This window comes from Vicia villosa, unplaced genomic scaffold, assembly GCF_029867415.1.
Source record: "Vicia villosa cultivar HV-30 ecotype Madison, WI unplaced genomic scaffold, Vvil1.0 ctg.000345F_1_1, whole genome shotgun sequence".
Classification (NCBI taxonomy): domain Eukaryota; kingdom Viridiplantae; phylum Streptophyta; class Magnoliopsida; order Fabales; family Fabaceae; genus Vicia; species Vicia villosa.
Genome location: NW_026705154.1, coordinates 981,411 through 1,004,513, shown reverse-complemented (window position 1 = coordinate 1,004,513; position 23,103 = coordinate 981,411). Strand labels below are relative to the sequence as shown.

Here is a 23,103-nt window from a genome sequence, read left to right as displayed (position 1 = left end):
ATGTAACAACTGAATGATAAACACTATGAAACACACAACATCCACAACATCGTTATCGGTGAAGTCAATTTTGTAAGGAATCGTTCGAATGTCATGTTTCAAGGAATTGCTTTCAGCAACAACATCATTACCGTAACCAAAGATGCACATCTTCAAGGATTCAGACAAGAGAGATGCTTCTTACCTGAGTGGAAATGGGTTGAATGAGTAGAAGGTGAGAGTTGTTTTTCAGACGAGAGAGAAATCTGATGAAGGGGAGAGAAACAAAAGTATAAATTATTTTTGAGGGAAGAACATTTTAGGGAGTTTGGTCAATCTCTTAGTAAGTGTTAGATAATAGATTTGGTCAATCTCTTAGTAAATGCCAAACAGTAGATTACAACCTAAAACATATTTGAAAAATTTATGTAAGCCCTACAAAACTCTCATTCAGTATAATTTTTGGGTTCCCTATTTTAGGGGTTTTTAGTATTATAAATAAAATCAAACTCTCCAAAACTCTTATACTCAAATTTTTTCTATTATTTTCACCTAATCCTTTCTAATTTTCAAAATCCTCCCTCCTTCTCCTTCAAACTCGCAAACAAAGTCTAAGAGTGTCACAGATGAATTAAGATATTCTCTAAATTATTGACTTGTAAACACGCCTCTTTTGTTAAAGAGAAATGACAAGTAAACATGTTATAAATATGTGTTAGGTACCTTATAATTTAGATATTAACATTTAGAGTCTTTTTTTAAAAGATTAGTGTTTGCTAACAAAAGCAAAATTATTTTTTTTACAATAGTTAATGAGATTTAAAAAATAATTAAAAAAATTATCAAAAGAAACTTTTTCTTTAAAGTAACTTCTAAATTCTCATTTTTAAAAAGTTTATAATGAATAAAGAAGTGTAAAAAAGTCATTCAAATAATATTCTCATATGTAGGGATAGCAAACAGACCCAAATCCGCGGGGCCCACCCGCACCCGAACCCGAATCAACGGGTGAAAACCCGAGTTAACTGGGTTTGAGTTCGGGTTCGGGTGCCACCCGATATTTCGGGTGCGGGTTTTGGTAGTGTGAAACCCGTGCCCGAAATCACACCCGAATATATATATATATATATATATATATATATATATATATATATATATATATATATATATATATTTTATGGAAAGTTGTAAGAAAATTGTAGGAAAAATATATTTTATATATTTTGTTGCGGGTTTGGGTTTGGGTGAAAAAACCCGAACCCAACGGGTGTGGGCGTAGGTGTTATTTTGTCACCCGAATAGCTTATGGGTTTGGGTTCGGGTTCGGGTGTTAATTTCGGGTGCGGGTTTGGGTAGTATAAAACCCGCACCCGCGGGCACCCGTTGCCATCCCTACTCATATGTCATTCAAGTTTTTTAAAATTTTCAGTCTGACTTGCCTGATTCATGATCGTCATTGGTTGACATTGTAAAACTGCTACTGTATATCCTTTTTTCCATAAATAAATGTAAATTTCAACCAAATGAGTTGAACTAAAATATTAAAAAAAGAGCTTAATTTATATGTACTGAATTTTACACTGTTATCCAATAGAAAACTAATAAAGTGCCTTGTCAATAATTTTTTTTTTTTAAATTAAAGTGTAATTTATTCTAATACAAGGTTGTGATTGGTTAACCGTGTAAAATTATTTTATACCGTTAATGTATGAACCTTTTCTCTTATAAAAAGACAATTTATTTAAGAGAGAATCTAAATTCAAAATTTAACTTAAATAAGTATAGATCACAATAGCTCATAGTATTGACCAAATAAAAAAAAAACAATGTAATAATTGATGTTAAAGTAAAACAACTTTTTTAATCGTAATAATTGTAATTAAATAATGAAAGTGGTATGTGGCATGCACCTTTCTCTTAATCTGAGTATCTGTGAGCCATCAACAGCAAAAGGTGAAATAGCATTTCCGTCCACACAACCTGAATCCACCCTCCGCTATTCCTTTTTCAGGTAACGATTCAAATCCATTTCTCTGCGTGTTCTTTAGCGTCTGTCTGTTCCTGTGGTGTGTATTCAATGAATTTGCTGTTATTTTATTTGGATTTTTCATGCATTCAATATGATTGATTTTGATTCCAATTTACAGATTTTGTGTGAATCCCTTTTAGAATTTATGTTCATAGTTATCGTTATAATTACTATGGGTGTGAAATCATAACATAAGTGATTTGATAGATTGATGGGAGATCCATTGTCTATAAAACTAAATGTTGGATGCATAACTAGTGTTTGATTAAATGCTTATATGGACCTAATTCTAAAATTGGTTGCATCCCTTTTATTTTTAATTATTTTATAGTAGCATGTTTGGTAATGTGGTTAGTGTGATTCAACTAGTTGTAGCTTTTGGTTGGACATGAGTTGTTACTGTAAAAACGGATATTGCCAAACATATATTTAATAGCATTTGATTCACAGAATTAGTAACTAGAAGGAAGCTTTAGTGGCTGATTTTTTCAACCTTATCATGTTGCTTTTGGCCTAGACAAAATTGAGCTTAGTGCTTGAATAATCCTTGGCTCGTTTATATTGCTGGGTGTTCTACTTGTGCTGCGGCTCAGCTTCATATATGATAGCTTTGTGTACCAAAAGAGAATCACGATACCTTATTATTAGAAAATTATTTGTTTCTAATGAAACCAAGATACATTATTGTCAATCAGAAATTACCTGGAATAAAGGTCGAAAGTACATTGTTGTCGCACTCCTACCAACTTAAAAGTATTTTAATCTCTCTTAAGTCTTAACATTTATGGCATTCTATCCTAGGAAGTTTCCAAGATAGAAGTTGACATTGAATTCACTTATGTGTAGTTAACTTGATTCATATATTAAATCTGACCAGTTACTATGCACTGAGTCCGAGGTTCTTTGAAGTAGATATTTACACATTTTTACTGTTCTTTTTATCCATATGTAAGTTTGTCTTCATGTTTTGTTGGGTGCAGAAAACTTGTATGATTGTTTGTTATACGAAATTGTTCAAAAAATAACATTATAAATTGGGGAACCTTCTTTGCAGGAAATTGTTCTATCAGTTAAAGCTCTAAATGGCTTCCTCCACTCTCATCTCTGACACTCAGGCATGGAAGGAGTTGAAGGTATGTGAGGGACAATACCTCTTAATTATGAATAATGCAAAAATCGTGGACATTTATTAAATGTTTCTCCTTTGTATAGGACCATGCTGAGGACATTAAAAAGTCCCATTTGCGTGATCTATTGAGTAACGAAGAGAGATCACAGTCACTGACAGTGTATGTCACTTACTTTATAAGGCTATATAATCTTACAATCTGATATTTTATATTTTAGTAGTGACAATAAACTTATGAGATACTGTTTTGAGGATTTGAAAATATTTAGTGCGCGGCAACAAATTGAGCCAATACTAGTGTACTTGTCGTGTGATGTAATAACCTTCTGAATTTTGCATTCTTTGAAGTGAATTTGATGGAATTCTATTGGACTACTCAAGGCAGCAGGCCACCCTTGAAACAAGGGAAAAACTTTTCAAATTGGCTGAGGTCAGTTCCTTCATTTTAGGTATTTGAACAGCTTGTGTTATATTCTGACCGTCAGCCACGTTCTTTTATAAGTGTAAGTTATTCCAACTGAAATGCGATCAATCTGATTACTGATTATTGTATCTGTTGGTGTGATGTAGGTTGCATCCCTCAAGGAAAAAATAAACCAGATGTACAATGGGGAGCATGTAAGCACTTATATACTGATCCAATGAGTTCTACATATACTGTTAGAATATAAAATAAAGGAGGATTAGTGTTTAGTGAGAGCTTATGAAAACAGCTTAGGACAAACCCATAAGCTATTTTCAGCCTGTTCATTTCTATAAGCTCACCAGGATAGATTATAAAAATAACTTATAGCTTGTTTAAAAACAATTTCACATTATTTTATCTTTTGGTATAAAATAGTTTATCTATAAGCACTTAATTGATAAGCGGTTAGTTACGTTGTTTATCTAAATAGAGGCTTAAAGTAGTTAAGATTTAGTAAGTTAATTAAAGGAGTGTTTGTATAAATAGGAGGATACAAGAATAGAGGGAATTCATTAAGTATTTAGTATTGTAAACATTTAGTAATAGAGGATTGACTCTGCTGTAGAAGGTGAAGCCCTTGCAGGATCTCTCTCTCCTTCTCTTTCTCAATCTTTCGATAAAACAAACCTTTCTTTTCAATTTAATTTCTGGTTTCCTAACATATATTCATGTCAAATTCAACTGCGTTGTTTTCTTCTTCCGTCATCTGAAATAAAGGCGTTAAGTCTCAATTATATCTTTATCAAATGATCTCTGAAATTCCACCCTTTTATCTAGGAAACAATATATATCAAGGATTAAATTTCTTCATTTCTGAGGTACCGTATTTTATTTTGTAATTTTTCTTGGACTTTCAGATAAACAGCACTGAGAATAGAGCAGTACTTCATGTAGCTCTTCGTGCTTCAAGGGATGCGGTTATACAGAGTGATGGAAAGAATGTTGTCCCAGATGTTTGGAATGTTCTGGACAAGATCAAGGAGTTCTCTGAGAGGGTCCGCAGTGGATCTTGGGTAATATGCTTGTCAATATTTTATGTGGACATTGTTGAACTTGAGATTAGAGTACTAAACTAATCATATTTCCGCAGGTCGGAGCTACTGGAAAGGAACTGAAGGATGTCGTTGCCATCGGTATTGGTGGTAGCTTCTTAGGTCCACTCTTTGTTCACACAGCTCTTCAAACAGGTTGCTGACACTTTCTGCTCTCTTAGTGGCATTTATATAATCTTTATTTTATTTTTATTTGTACTCTTTTCTGGTACATATGTAAATGAGCACAAAAACCATGTATGATATCTTTCAAACAAGTGCTGAATATGTATTTATTATATCTTACAGATCCTGAAGCAATTGAATCTGCAAGAGGACGTCAGCTGCGCTTGTAAGTATCTAAAATTGCTTTGGTGTCTGACTTCTGATTTATACCATCTAAGTATACTATGCATTTTATAGAAGCATTATTTAAATTATGCCTCATAGTTTGTGCACTGCTGATTATTCTTAAAGATTGGTATACATGCTTGAGAGAATGTAATAGTGAATGTAAATTGTAAACTTGGCTGAGGCAGACTTTCTATTAGAGGCATCTCATGATCTTTTTTCAAAGGGTCAATGTGTAATTTAATGGCTGAAATTTGAGATATATTCGGGCCAAAATATGTGTTTATGTACAGCGTTTCTCTTACTGCAATTGTGTGATATTTGCTGTTGGAACTGTCTTGCTAAAGCTTAACATATTAAGGAAACCACGACTTTACATGAAATCAACCTCTATGTATTTGCTTCTATGTGCAGCCTTGCAAATGTTGATCCAATTGATGTTGCTAAAACAATCACAGGATTAAATCCTGAAACAACACTAGGTAAGTAGATCATTTCAACTTTTCTTATTTTCCTTCACATTTGACTTAAGAGATTGCTGCTGATCCATCTTGTGTTTTATAACGTTGCAATATTTCTTATTTCTGCAGTTGTGGTTGTGTCAAAGACTTTTACGACTGCTGAAACCATGTTGAATGCTCGAACACTCAGAGAATGGATTATAGCTTCCTTAGGGTAAGTGAAGCTTTAAAGGTATTTGATCAATAATTGTAGTAAAATGATGGTTCTGGTGTCCTACTATTTCTTTCCATATTTTTTTGTAGAGACTTGCCAATAGGATATGGGGGCTTTACTCTTTGGGCTTTGTTTAGATAAACAACTTAATTAAGGGCTTAACATATAAGTGTTTATATAAAAAGTATTTCTATAGACTATAACAAAAAATAAAATGAAATCAAACTCTTTTCAAATAAGCTATAAGCTATTTTTGTAAGTTATTCTGAAGAGCTTCATGTAAGTAACCTGAAAACAGCTTATGGACTTATCATAAGCTATTTCCAAACAGTTTCTCACGTGCTTATGTCAGTAGATAAATTCAAATTATCAATCTAAACAGACCTTTGATTTGAACTTATAGTATTATATTTGCCACACCCCATATCCCCACTGGCTTCAAAATATATTTGCATTTATGTTAAAGGTAAATACTAACTAGAATTGACAGTATTATGAAGACTTGCTTATGATTCAATTTTACTTCAGGCCATCAGCAGTTGCAAAACATATGGTCGCAGTTAGTACAAATCTCGCGGTATAGCCATATGTTATTTTCTCTTTTGCCATTTGCTAGCTGAGTTACAGAAATATTGTTTGGAAAATATAATTTATTTATCGCGGCATGTGTTTACTTTTTCTATTGCCTTAATTTCTGTTGCAGCTTGTGGAAAAGTTTGGCATCGATCCTAATAATGCTTTTGCATTTTGGGATTGGGTTGGTGGCCGTTATAGTGGTAAGCATTTTGCCTGTTTTAATAAAAAAAGCATAGTAATAGGAAATTGTTAATTTTTTTGACCCATTTTTTATATGTTGTTTACAGTCTGCAGTGCTGTAGGAGTGTTTCCTTTATCCCTACAATATGGTTTCTCAGTAGTTGAGAAGTATGTGATTTCTTATTCTGTTGATGGCAGTTCTATTGAGAAGTTCTATCTTTTCATTGTATTTACTTATTTTTTGTTTTATATGATTGGCAAGGCATTATTCAATGTTCATATGCTTGGTTTTTTATATCCTGAATTTCTTTTGTGAAGGTTTTTGAAGGGAGCTTCCAGCATTGATCAACATATGTATTCAGAACCATTTGAAAGAAACATACCTGTAAGACCCTACCTTTGTGTTCTTTAGGTTTTCTTTGCTTTTGTAGATCTCCCGCACATATTTTACCAACTTTAAGCCATTTATTTTACTTCAATGTAGTGACTAGAAAGTAATTATCATTAACAAGCTCATTCTATGCTGAAGGCTTAAGCTATTCGGCAAAGGTCCAATAATGATTTTTACAGTAACATTAACTATGTCATATAGTAGAGTACAACATCAATTTCGAGAACTAAATTTTCATTTGAATTCTCTCTTACTAATACTTTACAGTCTTACAGTATCATGTAAATATAGTATATAGGGTAACATTAATTTTCATATTTGTTATGATTCAATATATACATGACCTATGAAGCACGGACACCTCTAGGAGTAGGCATGTCACGGTGTCCGACACTTGTATGACCCCCGTACGACACGTGTCGGAAAAGTCAGACAAGTGTCCCCTAAAAAATGGTTTTTTTCTTTGCTTCGACACTCTTTTAATCAGTGTCTGACACTCGTATGACACTCATACCACATATGTCCGACAACTCGGACAAATGTTTCAAACAAAAATTTGTTTTTTTTCTTTGCTTCACACATCTAAATGGGTTAAACATGTATTGAAACAATGTTATCAATTAAGAATTAAAGACATTAATTTTGATCAATATATGGATAAATGAAACTCAAATATTGGCTTATATGTAGCGGTGTCGGTGTCCTATGTTTTCAACATTATCGGTGTCCGTGTCGTGTCGTGTCCCGGTGTCCGTGTCGGAGTCTGTGCTTCATAGTACATGACAGAACTCTGCTGTGTAATACACCGTATTATTAAATTTAAGTAATCACACCCATATTTCCTGTTCTTCAGAGTTATTTATCTATACGGCATTTTAATAACATTTTGTCCATGACCAGGTGCTTCTGGGACTGTTGAGTGTATGGAATGTCTCCTTTCTTGGATATCCTGCCAGAGTGAGTACCTAATATTTGGTCAATTTTATTTTCTTAATGTTTATTGTTGACTCGGGACAATTCTTAACAAATTTTTTCAATAACTGATATTTCTGGTTAAAATTCAGGCCATCCTACCTTATACTCAAGCCCTGGAAAAGTTTGCCCCACATATTCAACAGGTATGTTTGTTATTTTTTTATGTGAACGAAGCCTCAGGCAATTTTTAATGCTGCTCCTCTCTGTTCTTATAATTAGTGTGTCTCAAATTAGGTTAGCATGGAAAGTAATGGCAAGGGTGTTTCAATTGATGGCACCCCTCTACCGTTTGAGGCCGGTGAAATTGATTTCGGTGAACCAGGAACAAATGGCCAGCATAGTTTTTATCAACTTATACACCAGGTGATATTTGAATTATGATTTCTGTATTTTATTAATTTGTATATGTGCCTTCCAATCTGTTTATCGATTTGTGTAGATATTAACGTTGTTTCTTTTATGAACAAACTTTGTTGTTAAATTACATATCTATCTAAATATCTTAATTTCTAGGGACGTGTTGACGTTGTTTCTTTTATGAACAAACTTTGTTGTTAAATTACATATCTATCTAAATATCTTAATTTCTAGGGACGCGTTATTCCATGTGATTTTATTGGAGTTGTGAAAAGTCAGCAACCAGTTTATTTAAAAGGTAAAATCTCTACTTCCATGTTATGGTTAGTGTTTTTTTTTAAATTTTAAAGTGGTTCTTTTTGTGTTTTGAGATATATAATTCAAACTCATGCGTTTTTCTATGCAGGAGAGGTTGTGAGCAACCATGATGAGTTAATGTCAAACTTTTTTGCACAGCCAGATGCCCTTGCCTACGGGAAGGTACATTCTTACCCTTCTTACTTAATTCATGCTTTAATGTAAACAAAGGTGCCCTTGGATATCACAAGGTATATTTATGCTTTTCAATTTGTCATTTATAAATATGAAGCAGGGTAGTTTATTCCTCTTTCTCAAGATCTAGAGTAGAAAATAAGTCAATTGTGACCGGGTTCTTCATTATTTTTTAGAAATAATAATAAAATTAATGTGGCCAGTTTTGTTAATACTTTATGCTTTGTATTTGTGTTATTCTTTAAACATTTTATACTTGGGATAACTTTTATTGCAATTCAATCTTTTCCTTTTCAAAATAAATAAAAATTAAAAGGCCAAACATCTAAGTTTTTTTTGACTCATTCGACTCATTTTCAGCCCTAGGATTAAGAGAGTTTTAATTGACTGGTTTGAGATGTGCTCCACTTTTCTATGTTGACATGTTTTTGGCAGTTCTTGATTGTAAATTAAATGCAATATTTTGATTTGTTTTGTGGGATTTAAATAACTTTTCTACAGACCCCAGAACAATTGCAGAAAGAGAATGTTCCTCCACATCTTGTGTCACACAAGGTAATTTCCTTTTTGTTTCCGCACTGCTTTTGATGTTATAGAGTCAGTAAGCAGTTCCCTTACTATGTGTTCATTTGGCTGCAGACATTCTCAGGCAACCGACCTTCTGTCAGCCTTCTGCTTCCATCATTGAATGCTTATAATGTTGGACAGGTTTGAAAATTTTCTGCTCATATTATATGATTAATGATTAAAAACAAACTACTCCCTCCGTCTCATAATAAATGTCTTATTTGAGCAATGCGCGGTTTTTAAGAAAATTATTGGACGTGTTGGTTTTAGTAAAAAAGTTAATGTCATTTACTAGAATACCTCTATTAATAGTAGTTGAATAACATGAAAGTTAATAAATAGGGGTATAATAGTGGAAAAATAGTAATGATTGATGTATTGGAATTGTAAATGGACAATTAATTTGAGATAAGAAAAAAATGGAAATGAGACACTTATTATGAGACGGAGGGAGTACTAGTTAAGGATCCATTTGTTTCATTATTTTATGAAGTGTTTTCTAGATTGTGTAAAAAGTGATTGTTTTTTAGCATTTTTCTGAGAAGCTACTTAAAACAACTTCTCAAAAATGTTTGAAAATTTACTGTTGAGATTCTATTTCTTCAAAAAAATCTCCTTCTAGACACATTTCAAGAATTATTTACACAGGATTTTTTATACAAAAGTGAGTTTATTGAGAAGGTTTAAATTATTTATTTACTCTGGTGGTCCCTGAACTATTTGAGGATTTTCAAATAGGTTTTTAAAGTAAAAAAGTTTATAATCAGGTCCATAAACTTATCAATAATTAGTAACAAGTCCGTGAACTAATTTTTGTTATAAATAGTTTTAAGTAAGTCCTTCTTGACCTTAAATAGTTTATAATTATGCCCTTCATGAACTTATATAATTGGTTTTTCTGTACAAATCGAGTTCTTCGCTCTAATATCAGTTTTTATGCATTCACAGTTGTTGGCAATATATGAACACAGAATTGCTGTCGAAGGTTTCATATGGGGCATCAATTCTTTTGACCAATGGGGAGTGGAGCTAGGGAAGGTATGTATTTGATTAGTGACATTTTCCTGTGCCTTGCATGAACACTACGCCTGTCATGCCTTGAATTTTCATTTTGTAAGTTGTTTTCATAATATATGCGGGAGCGTTTTTGGAAATAAGCTGAATACAACTTATGAATATAAGCTCTCTCAAATAGTCTTACATGTGCTTATGTCAATAGTAAGTTTAAAAAACAAGTCAATCAAAACAAACAGTTACTAAATTTCATTTTCTTTGTTGTTTTTGCTGCATGATGTTAACAGTCATTAGCCACTCAAGTGAGAAAGCAACTTAATGCATCTCGCACAAAAGGAGAACCAATTCAAGGCTTTAATTTCAGCACTACAGCTATGATAACAAGATATCTTCAGGTATATGACAAATCCTAACTCTGTTCTAGAATTAAGAAAAAAATTAAACATATTTGTAGACTTACTTTTAACTGAACCTTGGTTTCTGATTCTTTATCCAATAAATAATTATAGGTAAAATTTCTTTTTTTTTTCTTATTTATTTTAGAATTTTTAGTTGACTTTGTTTGTTTACATTGCAGGCAAGTTCAGATATTCCAGCTGATCCTCCAACCAGTTTACCTCAGATATAACTTTTTATTTGGTGGAAATTGATTAAAGTCATCTTACAAGTCTCACTCACATAAGTTGTTTTTTTATACAACAGCATGCTTCATACTTTTTGTCTATGAACTACATTTTGAAAAGTTTTGGCATGTTCTCAATCATACTTTTTTTTTCTTTCTTTTTGTTATGAATGATGTCATCATGTTAAAAACACCATCATTTTGAGTTGGCATGTTGAGGCTCACTCAATACATTCATGTCAATGTAAGTTTCCTTAATGAATTGAATGTTGTGAAATGTGAATTATTAGTAATAAATCAGTAATTTCTTTCCCTTTTAGTTTTCATCTTCTGAATAGTCTATGCACATGCCTAAAGCATTAACTCTTTAAATTATCTCACTATTGTATAATAGTTGAAAATCATGAATTATAATTCCATCTATTTTTCAACTTTCTGGGACACTATTATTGTTGGGGAATGCTTGTATAATAAAAATATACTTGACAAACAAGCAACACTAACTGATGTATTGAATTTTCGTAACATGGATTAAAAAAGTAAAAATGCATATAAAGTTAATTCTATTATTTGCATCTCTGTTTCTGAGAGGAGTTCTGATGAGCATAGATAATAGCTCACCACTATTGTGGGTCCATATACAAAAAGCCAAGGTGTTCCATACAAAGTCCCTACATGGTTCTTCACATGCATAACTTTCATTTCTTAAGAGATTGGTATGGAAGGGAAGACATGAGTCTAGACGCATAACTTTCATTTCTTAAGAGATTGGTATGGAAGTGAAGACAGGAGTCGAGACTTAGAAGTGTGCTCTTCTAGATCTCTCAAATTTTGATTTCACAATTTCTGTGGTGGATCAATTCATATAGATTTTTGCTCTGAAATCCATTGGATCATCTGCTAATGGACGGTGAAATTGATCTTTCAGATTAGTATCATATTAGCATGTCTTTAAGTCGAATATCGAGTTACAAAAAACATGAATGACTTACTAACACAAAAAGGACTCTACTTTATACAATGTACTATGGTTGGTCCCTTTTTGCACAACAAAAAAAAAGGTAAGAACACAGCAAGGTAAAAATAGCTTACATCATTAGACATGTGGGGATATTCTGTGATTATATGCATACATCAAGCGTGCTTTTGGTCCATCACGTTTCAACCTTTTCTTTTTGTCTTTCATACAGTAAATCTAGCATGTAATAGTGATCTTTACTCACAACAAAATAGGCCAGCTGTTCCTTCTGTTTTTGAATAGGACATTCCAATTCCCTCTTCTCTAGATGCTTTGCTTTTTCTAGTGTTACTTCTACATCATTGGCTCCCATTTTTACTCCACTAGGTTTGTTTCAAAAATGCATACATCAAGATTTGAAGAACCAAAGCAAAGTTAAACTTGAAGTTGAATGAAATATATTTGTAGTTTAATGAGGAATCGTAGTAACTACCAACCACTATGTGTTTGAAAATGGATTCTAAGTAATGCAATTGATAAAACTTGTAAGTGTTGATAAGGCGATTTTCATAATGAGATGTATACTTGTTTGGTTTTGATCTAACGATTTATATAAATTGTGAGATTTCTTGATAATAAAAAATTAGGATTTTGTCTGAAATAGTAAATTTTATAAAGTCACATATTTATACATTTGACAATCCTTACGGTTGATTGTTTCCGAACGATTTATATAATGCGATATCTATTTATCAAACTTGTAATAAATATTCTATCCAATTGAAGGATTTTCCAATGACGAGAAATTAGTGTTTGCCTTCATCAGACAAACCTTGATCTATCTATTGTTCATCATTCTTAAACAATTTATATGATGCATTATATATTATTTTGAATATGTAATATAGACGATTTGATCTTGGTCTGACAATTCCAAAATACTTGTCTCGATGGGCTCACACATTTATACAATTAACAATTTCGATCATTGATCTTGACTAAATGCATTATATAATAAGATATATAATTAACAAATCAATATTTTGGACCGTTGGATCTTGTTTCAATTTTCTATGTGTCAACTATATGATTGTGAGATTCTCTTAGTACAAAAATCCTGGTCACTATGTGCCTATGTCACAGGCCTATCACTCTTTTAAGAGTAGTGACTATTGGTGATTTGGTTTTGCACGCCAAGATCAAACACTCTCTAATTGATTCTAAGTTGGATAAGGAAATCATTAACAAAATATAGCCAATAGTATTTGTCACAAAGCAACATTCTTTGTTTGTATTATGTTTCTTTGTCTCCTCAACACCATACATCACATCTCGCCTTGTTATATTCTCTCATCATCACTACTTTACTCTTTTATTGTGGTTATCAAGTCCCCCACATCACTAACAAAACTATCATTCTTGCTTCCACATGAAAACCACTTTCTCTCATTGATTTATACTCAAGTTTTCTAGTTCTATACCTCACAACACTAAGCAAACAACAAGAAAATCTAACCTTCCAATATGGAGATGAAGAAGAGTGAATGTGAGAGAGAAACCAAAGAAGAAGAGTTCAAGGAAGATAGTATACAAACTATAATGTTCACATTAGGTACATTTCTTGTAATGATTTGTCTAAAGGGTTTCTTAGTTGAAAAATGGCGTTCTTATGTGTTTATAATTCTCAATGTGATTTTATTAGCCATTCTTTACATGTCAATGAATCCAAATTATTGTAGTAGTAGAAATTTAGAAAATGAAAGCAATGTTGGAGATGTCAAAAATGATGACAAAGAGAAGAAAAGGGTATGTGAGATTTCTCAAGAAATTGAAGAAGATAAAGAATGTCACAAAATACAATGTTGGAATAGTACTATTTCTAGTACTAGTAGCATTCATCATGTTCATCATGTTGATGTTGAGAATGAGATTGATGAGAATGATGAAGAAGAAGAAGATGAACATGTGGAAGTGTTGTCTAAGGAAGAATTGAATGAAAGAGTTGAAGCATTCATAGCTATGTTTAGGAGACATTTGATTTCAGATGATAAACAAGGTGAGAATTTTAGGCACCAAAAAACATCAAATTTGACAACGAAGATTCAAGTTTCTTGTTGTTGAGACTTATTAGTAGGTTCTAAAGAGAGAGCTAGAATTTTTTGTTTTATTTTTATTTGTAATTTTGGTCTAATTGATTAAGGATGTTTTGTTGGTACTAGATTGTTTGGATTGATGCAATTTGTAGACATATTCTTTACATTATTAATTATTAATTATTAATTATATCTTCACTTCACTCGAATTATCAGTGATAATTAATCTTATTAGTACTTATAATTGTACAACAGCTACTTTTTTGTAATTTAAATTTTCTCTTTTTTTGGTGAGTATGTAAATTTTCTCTAGGTTGCTATTAATTCGTAAAATAATAAAATAATAGGATATAATGGAGAGAAAATTCAAATTCTGAAATAAAATAATGATTTTTTAAAGATAATATGCGAATGAATATGAATTTAAATATTAATTTCTCCACTTTTCATATTTATAAATGCGCGAGTCTAATTTAAATAATAACTTATAAAACAAGTTTATCCAACTATATAACTAACAATTTCAAAAACATGATGGACACGAGGATTCTATAATCATTAACTAGCTATAGATTTAGACGAACATGACATGTTATACTCTTTAAAACATGATGGAAGACAATTTGTGAATGATAGGACAAAATACAATATAGCTCTCAAATACAAATACATAATTGCTGCTTTGAAAGATAGAGATCAAGAAAACCTAATGAGCACCACGCAGGTGTACAAGGTAAGATCTACAAACAAGACTAGTAAGAGAGGTCCATTGACTGAAATGCAACATCTAGTGAGTCTAATTCATGATGAGAATACATGTAGTGGTTCGAAAACAGGCCCAAAACAAAAGTTGTTACTGATATCTTTTTGACACATCCTAATTCAATGAAGTTGTTGAATATGTTTCATTTGGTATTGAATTTTTATTGCACATACACAACAAACAGGTAATGCCTTCCCCCATAAATGTAACTTTTCCTTTAATTGAAAACTGGAAAGCTGTTGATTAAATTTCATATTGTGTTGATTATTGAATGTACATACAAAACAAACACGTACCAACTTCCACTACTTGAGATTTTTGGTGTTACATCAACGAAGTTGGTGTTTTCGATTGAATTTCCTATTTGGAACAAGAAAGGGAGAAAACTTCACATGGACACTAGAGAATATGAAAGAGTTATTCGCATTTGAGAAGTTGCTATCGAATGTTGTGGTGGTCGATCGGAAACTCGCGTTAATGAATTCCATAGAAGTTGTTTTCCCATATTCCGTTTATCTGTTGAGTCTGTTACATATTTAAAAAATGTTAGTATGAAATGTAAGGACTATGTCGCACCTAATAGGCCAGAACATGTTATGAATCTATGAAACAAAATCATGTATTCAAATATGGAGTCTGAGTTTGTGGAACACTTGAAGCATTGAGGTAGTATGTGTTAATATTTCTTTATTTGTTTAGTAGGTGCACGAAACATGGTTGACACCCTATAAAAAATTGTCGGTGCATGAGCTAATAAAGTGAATCATTTTGGGAGCACGACAACAAATAGGTACATCGTTGTGACTTTGATTGTATTAGAATAATAATTATCAAATTATAACATCTTTTTCTAATTAAGTTTCTTAGGGTTGAGTTTGTTCATTGGAGACACAAAAATATGTTGACTACTAGTCGAAGAGATTTATGTAGAAGTTGAGATGATGTGAGCACCATGTTAAAGTTGCAAATAGGATCAATCAGAGTATCATTTCACAAAAAGTATTGCCAACATTGAGCATCAGTATAACACTTCATTTTACTCCAGATTGCGCGACTTCGTTTTAAGATATATAGTGCATATATCACGTTTCAAAGGAGATGGAAGGAGTAAAATTAGTTGGTTCTGAAAAAGATTCACGAGGTTGCTTCATTATAACTCGCATGAGTTACCTTGTGCGTGTCAACTTGCATATATTCAAATACAAGGTGAGTCCGTTCCATTAGAATTGATTCATATGTATTGAAAGAAATTAAACGTTGATGAGCATGAAGTCAGTCAAGAAGATAATGAGACACAATTGGACTTAGAAGAAGAGTGAGAAGAGTTGAAGAGGTATTTTAGTACATTAGATATAGTTGGCCAGAGGGTAATGAAAAAAATTGTTCGGGCACTAACACATTCATCCACAACTTCCATGCGTATAACACCAGAGAAGTATAAGCCAAAGAGGGGAAATAAAAAGAGTAAAAAGATTCAAGAGAGTGGTGTGCATTTTGATCTTTCACATTGGGAGTTTGCTAAGGGCTCGCAGGGAATTCAGACAACGAATCATGTACAGAACCAACTCCAAGTCAATCGTCTAGCCAGTTTGCAAGACATCTTTACTTGACTCAGTTTCCAGCTTTCTTACATGACTATATTGATGACATTGTTGATGTGGAGCTTGATGTAAATTGTGGTTTTTGTGCTATTGCAAATTTACTTGGATTGCATGAAGAGTCGTAGTCTTTGGTTCAAACACACTTAGATGGTGAAGTATATCAAAATCATCAATTGTTCTAGTATATTCTATGACACGGTCTCTGAAGTTAGGAGTTCGTCGCGAGTAACTACATTGGGAGTTCATGGTCGTGACAAATGCATGACGATTTCTGATACGAGTTATCATATTGCTTTTAGATACTGTCTCATATTGGTCTCGTTGTCTAAGAACCTTAACATCACTTTCTTCCCACTAGTGGTATCTCCATCCATGTTTGCGAAGCTTATTATAGTTGGTTTTGTTAACAACAATCATTGGATTCAGGTGAAGTTGAAACATGATTGTCCATTGCCCACTGACCGCTAGAGACAGAGCTGTAGTGAAGGTGCAAAATCATGAAAAACAATTGTCTTGCACCGATTTTTTTTTGAAAATTCCGATGTTTCTTCATATATTTTTCAAAAAACATTATATTTTTATCGGATATTTTGGAAATATCAGATATTTCTTCATAAAAACTCATAAACTCCAATATTTTTAACAAAAATCCTGTATATACTCATGTTAAATCCCATAAAACTAAAAAATTTGATATTATATAAAAATTCCAATAACACACGACACTTTTAAAAAAATCAGAAAAATTAAATAAGAGTACAATGGTTTAAAACATGACTCAAAGAGGTGTTATGAGTGAGAGGTGGCAGGACAAAATATCCAAAATTCTCCGTGTGCTAACTTACATAATTGCTATATTTTCTTATCATAAGAATTTTTTTCACTATGTGCCTATGTCACAAACCTATCACTACTAAGGCTAATGACTATTGAGCGGATTTGGTGTTACACGCCAAAACCAAAAACTCTCTAATTGATTCTAAGTTGGATAAGAAAATCATACCAACAAATAGTATTTGTGACAAAGCAACATTCCTTGTTTGTGTTATGTCTCCTCATCACCTTACACCACTCACATTTACATCTTGGCCTGTTATATTCTCTCATCATCACTACTTTACTCTTTCTTTGTGATTATCAAGTCCCCAAAATCACTAACAAAACTATCATTCTTGTTTCCACATGAAAACCACTTTCTCACATTCATTTATAGTCAAGTTTTCTAGTTCTTTACCTCACAACACTAAGCAAACAACAAGAAAATTTAGACTTCCAATATGGAGATGAAGAAAAGTGAATGTGAGAGAGAAACTAAAGAGTTCAATGAAGATAGTATACAAAGTATAATGTTCACATTAGGTACTTTTCTTCTAATGGTTTGTCTAAAGAGTTTCTTAGTTGAAAAATGGCGTTCTTATGTGTTTCTCTTCCTCAATGTTATTCTATTAGCCATTCTTTACATGTCAATGAATCCAAATTATTGTAGTACTAGAAATTTGGAAAATGAAAGCAATGTTGAAGTTGTGAAAAATGATGACAAAGAGAAGAAAAGGGCATGTGAATTTTCTCAAATTGAAGAAGATAAGGAATGTTACAAAAAACAAAGTTGGAATAGTACTAGTTCCAGTACTAGTAGCATTCATCATGTTGATGTTGAGAATGAGATTGATGAGAATGATGATGAAGAAGAAGATGAACATGTGGAAGTGTTGTCTAAGGAAGAATTGAATGAAAGAGTTGAAGCATTCATAGCTATGTTTAGGAGACATTTGATTTCAGATGATAAACAAGGTGAGAATTTTAGGCACCAAAAAACATCAAATTTGACAACAAAGATTCAAGTTTCTTGTTGTTGAGACTTATTAGTAGGTTCTAAAGAGAGAGCTAGATTTTGTTTTTTTGTTTTTTATTTAGTATTTTGATCTAAATGATTAAGGATGTTTTCTTGGTACGCACTACATTGTTTGGATTCATGCAATTTGTAGACAAGTTGTTTAAATTATATAAAACTCAATTGTTTTTATACTTTATACCGTATTATTATATCAAAATATTGTAAAAATGCATTGCATATATATAATATTTGCAATGCATCTTGACATCCAATTTGACACTAATATTTACATCAATTATTGTTCATTGTATTTAAATGGTGAAGAACGTTTTTTTTATAAACTTTAATAAAAAATAATATTTATAAAAATATTTTGATTTTTATAATTATTTTTGTAACATAAATATACGATTTATTATTAATTAATTTTATTATTGCATTATTATAAAAATATATGTTATTGATCACATATTTTACGTATAATTCATTAATTAAGTTTATTATTCCATTAAACAATAAAATATATCACATTAACCAAATACTGACATTAAATTATAAAATATAATAACCAATCTTTAGATTCTATTAACCAAGTTCTGATATTAAAGTATGAAATATATGAAAGATAACAAATAAAATTAGTTAATGGAATGTAAAGACGAATTACTACATTTCATATTAACCAAATATTAACTTGGTTAATGTTATGCATTTTATTGATTTAATAATATATATGTGGCTAATAATATATATTTTTATGTTTAATGTAACAATAAAATTGATTAATGATAAATTTTATATTTGTATTATAAAAATAATTTTAAAACATATTATTTTTTATTTTAAAAAATTAAAAAAAAAATTATTCATCGTATGCTTAGATGTAAGTGTTGATGTCATGATATGGTATCAAAATAGCATTTTTGATACAATATAACTTAATATGCATTATAAGTGTAAGAGTTTAAAAGAAAAGCCGAACTTGTGGAAAAATGCGAAAAGTTACCAAATATTTTGAAATGTGTAAATGAAATAATTTTATTATATTTATTTTACTTATTTTATATTAAGGAGAATATAGTCATTCCACATATAATAATGTAGGGATGTGAGATATGGACTATGATTTGTTGTAGTTAAAGACTCTTTACATTTAGGGATTATAATTTGATCCAAATTCAGTAGATACCTGTAAAAAAATATCTATAATGGGTTGGTAAAAACCCACAAAAATATATACGAGCATGAGCTCGAGTAATTATCCACTAAAATAAACAGATATGAGTGCAGGTCTAGATATGAGTGCAGGTCTGAACACCTTAATACCTAACCTGCCCCATTCCCCTACACCATATATTCATATATTTTAATTTATATTATTTTTATAAAAATGTATGTCTATCAATTTCAAAAAATACTTCAATGTTAAACCATTACATATTTAATACATGCGTTTTTTTATTTCATAATCCAACAAAGTACTTTTTGAAAACTTTTTAATGTTCTTAAAAACTTAATATGATATGATATTTTATGATTGATCTATTTATTTTTATTAGAAATGCGGGTAACAGGTACAACACGCTACTTATATATCCATAGGGCACGCCAGCACGGGTATGTGTGCTAAAGTTGGTGTCCAAACGAGTATGGGCTCGAGTACATGGATTTTTTTCATCTGTAGATATAAGGAAGGATACTATAGTACCTTGTCTAGATTCTGCCTACTGTCATCCCTATTTGCAGTCATAAAGTCAAACTTTTTTAATTGTCTGATCAAGATCAAACGATTTTTAATTAAATTTAATATATATTTTTTATTATTATATAAAAGTAATGTTATTTATTTGAATCCTATAATTAAGATCCAACAATTATAAATAGAGTGAGTGCTTGAATGCGTAAAAAGCTGTTTTTCTTGAGATATAAGCATAGAGATGCTAAACAAAAAGGAGAATTTCTTTGTAGACCTCCTACTCTTCTTGGTCACCCGCGGCAAATTTTTCAGAATGCCCCTATATTTCAGAAATGCATCTCCGAAGTCAACTTTTTATGAAGAAAAAGGTGGTTTCGGAGATGCACTTCCGAAAACACTTTTTTTTTTTGGAAAAAATGTGATTTCGGAGATGCACATCCGAAATAAAGTTATTTTCCAGAAAAAAGATGAATTCGGAGATGCATCTCCGAATTCACCCCCCTTGGAAGAATTCAGATATGTACTTCCGAAATCTTCTCTGATACAGAAATCATGAAACAAACAACAACGCTTCGATTTATTATAAAGCATGAAAATTACAAACATCACATAACATAAAATTAAAGTTACATATTGTTAAACACAGATAGGTGAGGATGAGTCAACATTTTGATAACGTCGGCCCCCGATCTTTGAAGTTTTGCATCCAACTCGATCGTACCGTTCGAAAAAAATCGGTCGAAAGTTGTCCACAAAACCGCTAAATCTTCGTCGTTCTTGACTTCAAATGGGGTGAACTGAACGTCTCCCTCGTCGTGAAGCGAAGGCGAGCAGTACTCAAGCTTGACAACTTTCCGATTTTCCGGATATTGCAAGAGAGTGTTGAGCGACGTTATCAATTCCGCAAACGGCGTGTCGCGCGAGAAGCGAAATTGGAACGGCATCGGGTAGCCACTGCTGAAGTAGACAAACACAAGGTACGAGTAGGTTTGTGTCATTGTTGTTTTGTGGCTTGATGTTGATGAAAAGGAATGTAGTAGTATTTATAGACTTATTGGAGTAATAATGACCCAACAATCCTATCTTGCTTTCAGTGGATGTTTCGGAAATGTACTTCCGAAAACAGCCCAAAAACAATTAAATTTCGAAAATATATATCCGAATTAAGCAGAAACAAATTTGAAATTTGAGTCTTGAGCTGTGCAGTCTGTTTTGACAAATAATGACAAATTCAACCAAGCATAAGCAAAACATAAACAATGACAACATAAAGTATAGGTATATTATATATGTATTGAATCGGTTTGATTTTACATTCTAAACGATAATACATACAAAAAATGACACACACCCGGTCATTACAAACAAAAAGGGTCCGGTAAAAACTAAAATTCGCCGAACCAATCGGTGGCGCTTAAATCTAAAACCGGTAAGTTCTTCGACCGCTCTCTATTTTCCTCACGCTCTTGCTTCATCATTTCTTCAAACTCCGCCATTCTTTCAACAAAAGGATCCGACCAAGTATCCGCCTCATTTGTATGACGTGCCGTCCACTGACAAATGATGCGGCTAGACGCGTCCAAAGGCGTGCGACTATGAAGCAGAAACAATGTCTCCGAAAATCCAAATCTCGTCAAATCGACACACACCTGATACTTAAATTCAACGTTTTTTTTTTTAATTTTCAGAGCTTTCGGAAATGCATCTCCAAAAACACCCCACATTTAATGTTTTCGGAGATGCATTTCCGAATTCTGAGAAAATCTAAAAAAAAAATTACTTCAAAAATACATTTCTGAAGTAGGGGTATTTTTGAGTTTTCCGCAGGGGTTATTCCCTAGAAGGTCTACAAAGAAATTCTCTTATAAAACTCAAAATTTGCACAACCAAAAGGCCACTTATTAATATAGGGCCAAACAAACCCTTAAAACTCTAATGTGCTAAAGTCACTTTGGGCTTTATTATATTTTAAAGGGGTTACTTTTTTCACCCTATAGAGTGCGTCTCATATTTCTTAAAAGTCAAAAATATTATTGATGTATTTGAAGATACATCCTCGAATCGAATGGATTCAAAACACATAAATAAAGTCGTTGTAAATAAGTCATCTATTTAGCTCAAAATTATTAATAAATACTTTGGCTGAAATGTAAATCATACAATTATTATTTCTGATTTTTTCTTGTAGAACATATTTATTTATATAGTTTTTGTCATGTTTCATAGCTATTGAATCAATCGTAACATGTGTCAATTTATAATCATAATTATAGAGAAATACAAATATTTATAATTTTATATTTTGAAAATATTTATAATTATGATACTTTCACAATTTTAAAAAATTACGTTAAAGACGTGATTGCACTTGTATCTGACGTACTTTGATATTTATTCATACTAATATATATTTTTGAATAAAACGTTAATATTTCTCATTAAAAAATATTTAAAGAATTTATTAAGAATTAATATAATATCATGAAGAAAGTAGAGTTAGTGAAAAATATTATAAAAGTTTACAAATAATAAATTAGGCCTTAAATCAAAAATATTTTCAATGTAATAACTTAATTTATTAATATATAATTATAAAATAAAATCTAACAATACATACATACATATATATATATATATATATATATATATATATATATATATATATGAGAGTTGATCAATAATAAAATTTTAAATATTTTATTATGAAAGTTTGAGATGGTTGATAAATTTTTACTTGTCATAATCATTTTTGATAATACAAAATATTTTTTTTTTAAGAATATACATATAATATATAAAATCATTATTTTTTATAAATAATTAAAGGTAAACTGATGTAGGATAAAAATTTATATTATTGTGAATTAGTTCTAAACAATTAATTTTTGCAAGTTATTTTTTTATAAAATTGATCAATTACATATAAAAAGTTCATTGACAAGAGTAAAATTTGCAACCTCCTCCTAAAACATAATTTGTTGAGCTGATGTGCCCACTTTAATATACAATAGTCAATATTATTGAATTATGTCGCATAAACATACAAATCAACTACTTGTTGTTACCTATTAAATTTTAGATTAAGGTTTTCTTAACTTTATATTGAGTTGCTACCTTTGTTGGAACTCTTATTCAAAGAGTTTCAATACCATACTTCTCGAGGCAGTCTTTACTAAATCCATGGTTAGTGGTATAGTAAAGGGATCATCTAAATTATAGCTTGATCTAATATATGTGAGTGGGATGATTCCATCGTTAATCAATTTTCTCACAAAAGATTGTTTATGACCTATGCGCCTAGATTTTCTATTACACACTCTACTA

General features: G+C 31.4%; 3 protein-coding genes across 3 annotated transcripts; all 3 read left to right on the top strand.

The window, feature by feature from the left end:
• The first annotated feature begins 1,834 nt into the window (after window positions 1-1,834).
• LOC131627048 (glucose-6-phosphate isomerase, cytosolic-like) lies at window positions 1,835-11,153 on the top strand. The gene is made up of 24 exons (XM_058897886.1): window positions 1,835-1,990; window positions 3,063-3,141; window positions 3,221-3,297; window positions 3,486-3,567; window positions 3,708-3,755; window positions 4,461-4,616; window positions 4,694-4,790; window positions 4,944-4,986; window positions 5,400-5,467; window positions 5,576-5,660; window positions 6,189-6,237; window positions 6,364-6,436; window positions 6,524-6,584; window positions 6,735-6,801; window positions 7,708-7,764; window positions 7,872-7,925; window positions 8,017-8,145; window positions 8,374-8,437; window positions 8,546-8,619; window positions 9,133-9,186; window positions 9,271-9,339; window positions 10,147-10,236; window positions 10,500-10,607; window positions 10,790-11,153. The coding sequence occupies exons 2-24, from the start codon at window positions 3,091-3,093 to the stop codon at window positions 10,838-10,840; spliced, it is 1,707 nt and encodes a 568-aa protein (XP_058753869.1). The 5' UTR covers window positions 1,835-1,990; window positions 3,063-3,090; the 3' UTR covers window positions 10,841-11,153.
• Window positions 11,154-13,199: 2,046 nt separating this feature from the next.
• LOC131627018 (uncharacterized) lies at window positions 13,200-14,031 on the top strand. Its single transcript, XM_058897853.1, has one exon. The coding sequence runs from the start codon at window positions 13,317-13,319 to the stop codon at window positions 13,911-13,913; it is 597 nt and encodes a 198-aa protein (XP_058753836.1). The 5' UTR covers window positions 13,200-13,316; the 3' UTR covers window positions 13,914-14,031.
• Window positions 14,032-17,506: 3,475 nt separating this feature from the next.
• On the top strand, window positions 17,507-18,228 carry LOC131627017 (uncharacterized). Its single transcript, XM_058897852.1, has one exon. It carries the CDS (start codon window positions 17,527-17,529, stop codon window positions 18,103-18,105), a length of 579 nt encoding a protein of 192 aa, XP_058753835.1. The 5' UTR covers window positions 17,507-17,526; the 3' UTR covers window positions 18,106-18,228.
• The last annotated feature ends 4,875 nt before the right edge of the window (window positions 18,229-23,103 follow it).

Bases quoted from the DNA above. Each gene is read 5' to 3' on its own strand.
- LOC131627017 (XM_058897852.1), top strand. From the start codon at position 17,527: ATGGAGATGAAGAAAAGTGAATGTGAGAGAGAAACTAAAGAGTTCAAT.
- LOC131627018 (XM_058897853.1), top strand. From the start codon at position 13,317: ATGGAGATGAAGAAGAGTGAATGTGAGAGAGAAACCAAAGAAGAAGAG.
- LOC131627048 (XM_058897886.1), top strand. From the start codon at position 3,091: ATGGCTTCCTCCACTCTCATCTCTGACACTCAGGCATGGAAGGAGTTG. The intron at 3,756-4,460 runs GTAAGCACTTAT...TTGGACTTTCAG, and splicing joins AGATGTACAATGGGGAGCAT to ATAAACAGCACTGAGAATAG. The intron at 6,437-6,523 runs GTAAGCATTTTG...TGTTGTTTACAG, and splicing joins GGTTGGTGGCCGTTATAGTG to TCTGCAGTGCTGTAGGAGTG.